At 41.8% G+C, this 7,500-nt stretch overlaps 2 protein-coding genes across 3 annotated transcripts in view; one reads left to right on the forward strand and one right to left on the reverse strand.

Moving 5' to 3' along the window:
* The window catches only part of LOC138004358 (uncharacterized), a 7,953-nt gene extending 5,384 nt beyond the window's left edge, over window positions 1-2,569 (forward strand). Inside the window, exon 5 of one of the 2 annotated variants that reach the window (XM_068850852.1) lies at window positions 219-2,569. In XM_068850852.1, the coding sequence (XP_068706953.1) occupies window positions 219-862 (644 nt within the window). In that variant the 3' untranslated portion in view covers window positions 863-2,569. The remainder of the gene's footprint in view (window positions 1-218) is intronic. The other variant, XM_068850853.1, reaches the window with a different exon arrangement.
* Window positions 2,570-2,716: 147 nt separating this feature from the next.
* Window positions 2,717-7,500, reverse strand: part of LOC138004355 (dolichyl-diphosphooligosaccharide--protein glycosyltransferase subunit STT3A) — a 24,917-nt gene continuing 20,133 nt past the window's right edge. Inside the window, exons 13-16 of the mRNA XM_068850848.1 lie at window positions 7,251-7,353; window positions 4,460-4,648; window positions 4,026-4,075; window positions 2,717-2,917 (exon numbers count right to left, since the gene is read on the reverse strand). Coding sequence (XP_068706949.1) covers window positions 2,822-2,917; window positions 4,026-4,075; window positions 4,460-4,648; window positions 7,251-7,353 — 438 coding nt within the window. The 3' untranslated portion in view covers window positions 2,717-2,821. The remainder of the gene's footprint in view (window positions 2,918-4,025; window positions 4,076-4,459; window positions 4,649-7,250; window positions 7,354-7,500) is intronic.

Below are 7,500 nucleotides of genomic sequence, written 5' to 3' on the forward strand. Positions count from 1 at the left end.
TATCAAAACAAGTCAACAACACGGTAGCAGTTTTGGCATTTTTCGATCAACAAAAAAGGGTTAAGTTAGCAGCAATAAAAAGGGCGTTGGTTCGCGATTGCACGTATACACTTTCCGTAACGCTTGAAGTTTATCCCGATGTTTCAGGGAATTTTCACATGCTCGCTCTTTTCGGGCAAAAACATCAATAGCCTTAACTGATTTCCTTGCACTGTCAGCTTTGTTAGAAACGTTACCCTGTCCGACCTGCGAACACCCACGTCACTTGTGTTTTCCCGGCATTTCCAGAGTGACACTGGAATCAGGTGATACCATCACTTTAGAACAGCTTCGAGTTGGTGACCGAGTAAGGACACTTGGAACAAATGGAGAGACGACTTATGGCGAAGTGATCACATTTCTACACAAAGAAACCGAAAAACAAGCAGAATTTTGCAAACTTGAGATTAGTGGAGGGAACACCATACTATTGTCGCCGCAACATCTGATTTTTAGAAAACGAAATTCTTCTTCCGTGATTTCTGCGATATTTGCTTCCGAAATTGAACCAGGAGATCTAGTTTCGAATGGGAGTTCCTCTTTCTACAAAGCAGTGACGCGAGTAACCATGGTAATGGAGAAGGGCGTGTACGCCCCCTTAACATCGCAAGGCACAATGCTTGTAGATGGAGTATTGGTGTCGTGTTACGCCAGCTGGCCTTCCCATGATACAGCGCATTTGGTTATGGCGCCTCTAAGAGCCTGGAAGTGGTTGGCAAATTACTTCGTGTTGCCTACAATGTTAATGGCAAACGGACCTGAGGCAGATGAAATTTCGTGGTATGCTCTAATTCTCATGACACTGACCGGTATGTTTAACTAAAACGCTCATGACAATAGGTTCGGTAGAATTCCATTCACGCTGGTGGTCTTGCATTCCTGTAAAATCTGGAGGCTACTTCCGACGATGACACTGCGAAGTGGATATTAGGACGGACCTGAAGGACGCAAACTACAGTGAAGGAGCGACGGGGAATGGAGCGTAAAAATAGCCAGGAGTAACGGATGATTAGAAGGATGACGAAGTCCAGTAGGCGATATATTTGTCTCACTCTGCGTAAAATGCTTAACCACGTTCGTAAGATGTCTCTTCTTTTCGTCACAACTTGCTTCAAGGAATCGGATATAGACAGAACCCAGGTACGAGGTTGTGCCCCCTCCCCCTCCCCCCCCCCCCTTTCCGGGCATCTGGACTCCACTGGTTCCAGTTTAGCCGCGTTGGGGAAAAAAAACCCGCGAACGCAAATCACACTTTTGGACAAAAGGAAGAGTTTATTACTCAGGTCGAAATTATTCCCAAAAACTGATACCGAGGAGTATGATCTGAGAAAAATTGTTATACAAACAGACGTCCGCCAAGGAACAGGGTTTCAAGAAGCACGACCTCTGTTAACATGGTTCGAAAGTTATAAAAAGAGCGTATAAAAAAAAAACAAGTTCAAAGTTTTATGCCGGTTGGATAAAACAAAACGTCCTTCATCCTCGCGCCTTTTTAATTGCGATGTCCCTCAACGTGCGTGAATTTCGCTAACATCACAGTCGAGGTTATTCACAGTCTAGTGTATTATTTAAAAATTACTGAATCCACGAACGCACGTTGGGATATAAAGTTGGTTGAGGCGTCCATCACACAAGCGTAATGGACTGACTATTGGTTGGCAACAATCCTCTCACATCCAACAAGCGTGAGAGGAATAATTGTTTTCTTAAAAAGGCCCACAAATTAAGGATGTCTTCCCTGTTTTATTTTGTAAAAGCAATAAAAACCGGATGCGTAGTTACTGATATTTGTAGAGCATGGCATTAATAGTATTAGTGTACACCAAAACATTGGATAGCATTTTTGAAACCACGCTCTCTGATTGGCTACTCGAACACCGTATATCTTTTACCATTCACCTCCGAGCAACTAGCGCGGGATTTGCGGCCGAAAATATTGTAATCGTTTCAGGACTATAAACGAATTAAAATCATCATTTTGTCAGTGTTATATCCGTTATCTCAGTGTTCTAGTATATGCTGAAACAACTATTCACATCAGTGTTGGTGGCTAGTGGTGAATATCCTCCACTAGCAACCTCCATTTCGGTGAATAGTTGTTACCAGAAACCCATAAGGGTTGAAACGTGTAACACGCGTTCACAGCTTCCGAATATTCAGTGCGAACTGATTGGTTGAATGTTTCAGTGCTAAGTACCATATTTGGAAACCCCTCGCTGTTGTTGTTCCAAATATGGTACTTAGCAAATTGAATATTCAGAAGCTTGTTGCCCAGCACACAAGGGGCCGTTACACGTTTCAACCCTTCTGGGTTTCTGTTGTTACTTATTCCATAGTATTTTCTCGCGACGAAAGTGGAATACATTTGCTGAGTATTGTGAAATGAGATGATCAAGTTTATTTTGAACTCAAAAGTATCCAAACCTCTTCAAGTACGGTAGAGGATATTAGAGAACGCACCGAATTTGCCGTCAAAGGAGAGGACAAGGGAAGGTTGTTGCTTTTCAAAAACCATCAAAATCCTTCCATTTTAGCTTTTCAGTTCTTTTTATGATAACTTAACCTAAGCTGATTTGAAATGAGATCTCTTTCGTTGAGTTAGGGAAACAGTAAAGCCTGGCGTGCGCCGTTTGCCATGAAGGCAAGTTCTTCACCATTAAAACCTGCAGAAGACAGATAGTTCAAATTTCTATTTTTAATCCACTTGCAGACACATAACAGTAGATGTATTCACATCTTCAGTGTACATTACTGGTATTCTAAAAAAACTGCTCCGCAAACTTCATGAGCCTCTATTTTCTAGATCTTTGACTTTGTAAATTCGGACAAGCCAGTGTTCGGTGGTGTAAGCTTCCTCAAGCACATCAAGTTCGAATTCCTACAAGGGAAAAAATGGCGTACAGATTGTCTGCATAGACAGGTTTTAAAGTAGTTGATCTTGGTTTTCACGTTTATGCCGTTCAGGTTCAAAGCCCGTTTAAGTCCCGGATATACCTTCTAGCTTTATTGTCGATGATTACTCGGGCATACTCGGGGAAAAATCCGAATGATCCGAAGAGGAACCTATGACCTTCAGATTCAACAGAGTTATCAGACTCGCGCCGCATCCCAGCAATAGGCTTTCTGCAACTAACGATCACATGGTACAAAATCCGCCATGCTGGAGGGCAAGCTCATTATTATTCCTCCACTGGGACATTAAAACAAAGAGACCTGAACCAGTCAAGCTTGACTTGCCTTTGTTTTAATGTCCCTGTGGGGGAATAATAATGAGCTTGCCCTCCAGCATGGCGGATTTTGTACCATGTGATCGTTAGTTGTAAAAGGCCTATTGTGCTACAAGAGTGGTAACGAATTTGAACAAGTAATAGACCAATTTCGATATATTAAAATGCAGTCCGAAACAAAAGGCATCATCTCGAGGCTCTGAGGAATAAATATAAGGATTTGTATGAGTTTATTCCCCAGAGCCTCGAGATGATGTCTTTTGTTTCGGAATGCATTTTAATATATCGAAATTGGTCTATCGCCGGGTAGATCATAAATTACACTTGCCGGGCTTCGAATTCACTGTCTTCTTTGTAATGTTATAGTGACCTCATATCTAGTAAAACACGTCAACAAACGTGAAATGCAAACGCAGAAACAAAGTCTCAAGCGGGAAAACAAGAATTTCTCATTTCTTGGGTTGTAGTAGCTACCGGTGAATTCTCCTTCGTTTGTAACTGCCTCTGCACGTGGGAAGGCACGTGGGTTGTAGTAACTACCTGTGAATTCTCCTTCGTTTGTAACTGCCTCTGCACGTGGAATAGCACCATCAATCAGCCAATCACGTTAGACGAAATAAGCCTGTTTGATCTTTTCTAAACACTACCATAATATCGAAGAGGCAAGTTAACCTTAAACACTGATAGCATTTCCCTTTGTCACGGGCACGAGATACTTTCTTCACGACAAAAAAAAAGAAGATATTTTGGAATAAATACCTTGTTCCCGATTTCTGCGTTTCGCACACGATCATAACCAGTCGGTTTTCCTATAAACAAAGATGAAGAACACTATAAAACCGTTTCATTGCGACCGAGCGTCAAAAACTCAAAGCCCAAGGTTACAAGTTTTAACAAGACAGTTAAAATAGCCAATCGTGACGTGAGATTTTTCCCGCCTTTAGCAGCCGAGCGTTAATGGCGGAAAAACGAGTTCGAGAAACCACTGTTGGTTCTGCTTGCCTTTGATTGGATGGGAATTTATCGCGAACTTTTTATACCAATCACCAAGCGCAGTAATTCCTATCCGAAACATTCGCAAAATTTGGTTTCTACATGCGACTAAAAGCCGCCCATAAGCAAGAACAAGTGCCACAAAATCTTAACCATGGAGGGACGGGTGGTAGGGTTGATAAAACACGCCCTGAACTCACCCTGCTCAGTGTAAACGGACCCGAAGCGGTAGTAACACATTTTGTACATAAGACAATTGAGGAGAACTTGAGAACCGCCCTTGTCAATACGAAACTCCCCAGTGGCAGTGTAGTAATCATGTTCCTTGATGTGCCGGCCCTTCTCCGTGCTACCGCCAATGCGAACCATCCACAAGAACTTGTTGATATCTGGAAGAAAAACACATTGGTCAGCGATATATGTGCACACATCAGTCAAAGCTCTTTCTTACACGAAGACACGCTATATAAAGGAATAACTCCGTTCGGTTCTTTGCTTCAGTTTCAATTCGCCCATCATCCAAGACGGCTGTTAACAGTCACACTAAGAAGAGCGCCGGAGGTTTCCAGAAGAAGAAAGAAAGCAAATTCTTACTGATAGCGAACTCGCGGTCTATTATTTTGCAAATTTTCGAAAAGTTACAAGCAAGGAATTTGTATGTACACATCATGATCCAGAGTTGTGGGGCAAAAGACACAAAGCAACAATTTATGAGAATAATAGTTTGTTGTTTACAAAGCGTTCTGGAGTTCAATCATTTCAAGATTTGAACCAGTAGAATCCACCTGCAACTTCACGCCCAAACGTCACCGCCGACGACGGCGTCGGCATTGACAAATAGGGAAATTACGATAGGACGACGACGACGACGATGGCTGCGAAAACGCCGAAAAAAAACAAGGGACTTAAGGACGTTCGCGCCCATTGCTACTGCGCATTTTTTCGCGCATGTCATGCACACGTCATGCATCGCAGACCATGAAGGCAAACAAACACGGCAACGAGCCAGTGTTTGATCCTCACTCGGGCAAAGGTTTGCTTGCGGCATCATGGGATAGCTGTGGACCCAGGTCTTCTCGGAAATGTCACGCAATAACGTGACAGTGCGAATAGACAATCGCTTTGAGAACTTCGCAGCGATTTTACTTTCTTGAATGCTCGGTGATCCCCATTTTTCTTTCCGTAGATCACTTCCTTTCCTGATTTTGTCCATTTTAACAAAAAAACAAAAAAATTCTGCAAGTGAGAAGTTACAAATACTTCGCATTTTATGCTCTTCCTTTGACTAGTATGCATCGTTTTTCAACGTCTCTTTCACCTCAGAAAAAGACATCAGCTGCAAAAGTTTATTTCGTTATATTATTTACGTTGAATTGAGTACGTTTACCTGATCTAAATTTCACTAATGAAGCTTTTTTATTGCTGTCAGTTGTAAGCTGAGATCGTCTTAAAGTAACGAAATCTTCTAAAAGTGCACCTCATGATCTCGAAAACGAGCTCGGTGATCCCCCATATTTTTTTGCCTTTTTGGCAAAAGTATATCATTACCTTTCTGCGTGGCAAGTTTAAAAAAAATCTGTATGTGGGAACATTTTGGGCGCGAACGTCCTTAATGAACAAAAACAAAGGTTCTGCACGCCCTGCACGTGCGTTTGCATTTTGGTACATTTCTTTGCCGTCCTCGTCCTAACAACGACGCGATTTGACTAAATTTGAGGTTGTGTAGAGGACGAGAGAACCTGAGGAAGTATTTTCAATTTTCTTCCCAAACAACCACACCGTTCATGCCAATTTTATTTCCATTCCGAACGACTTGGAGTTATCACGAAATTGCTACAATAACGGGAAATAATATTTTAGAAAACGTTCTCGTTGGCGCCGTCCTCTCGTTTCGTAAGGTCCCTAATACCTAAGGTAGCTATAGTTTGAGTTTCAACCTAACTTGTTGATGATTTCCTAATTTGCACGCGCTTTAACGATGGTGATGGTTTAATGCACCCATGAAAAAGATCATATGCTACTGAGTTGCTTGGGATAACTGGAAAGGAAATCAGAGTCCCAGAAAAGAAGACTTACCAGATTTATGATTACGTGTCTCAGTTCAATTAGTAAGGGTAATCAAATGGTGACGAGTGAAATTAGGGAATACTTTCACGCGCGTTTTGTCGAAAATGAAATAATTTCCCGAGCCTTCACGCAAGGGATATTATTTGATTTTGGACAAAAACGCAAGTGAAATTATTCTCTAATTTCACGAGTACCTATACCATTTGATTAGCTGTTAACCCATTGACTCCCGAGGGAGAGAGGGAAAGGGTTAATGTGGACATAGTTTTTCAGTGAGTGATTAATATCATGTGTGACAAATTACGTTCATAAGACGCCATTTTGGCACTGTATGAAAAGTTGCCATGGCAACATTGTAATTTCACATGTGAAACTGTAAATTAACGCTGAGATTTCGCGCCAAAATTAAGGAGTAATTTGTCACCCATGTTAGTATACGTGAAATTGATCACAGCAAATAATGAAGCCACTTGAGCAGGATTTCGAACACAAGGTTGTGTGATTGCACCCCTCTCCAGTGCTCTACCATCAAAGCTATCGAGCCATCTGAGAGCTGGTCACTTTGCAAGTTTGTATTAGATCCCGTAATAAGTCAATGAGTGATAGAGCGGTTTTCAATTGAGTGTCGAAAGTAATTAGCGAATTACTTTGGTTTTGCATTACTTCACTCAGTGATTGGTTCAAAGTTCTCGCGCCTTTTATTTTAACCAATCAGAAGTGAAATCAAAACCAAAACCAATCGTGACTCGCGCGTGCACATTTTCCCGCGCTTTATGTCGACTACGCGTAATTACTTCTAGTTTTGATTGGTTTACTGGATTGTCTCCGTCCTTTATGATTGGCCAAAGTAATTACTTTGGTTTTGGTTTTAAACACTCGATTGAAACTCGCTCTATTGTCTATTGCATGGCTCATTTCACTTACCATCAGAGGCGTATCCAGTCAAACCGCCAAATATCACCAACACGTAATTCACGTCCAGTTCTCGCATGATCTCATATGCTCTGTCCTCACCCGATGCCATAGCCTGAAACGGTTTGTCAGCAATTCCGTGAGATTACCAGAATACTTCTGAAGAACGCATAGGAACTCTTGACTTGATTGAATCAACTGATCACTATCAACTGTTACAATTGCATTTTGTGGGGTTGAGACTAAGTTTGTCGATTCTCTT

Source organism: Montipora foliosa, chromosome 5, assembly GCF_036669935.1.
Source record: "Montipora foliosa isolate CH-2021 chromosome 5, ASM3666993v2, whole genome shotgun sequence".
NCBI lineage: Eukaryota > Metazoa > Cnidaria > Anthozoa > Scleractinia > Acroporidae > Montipora > Montipora foliosa.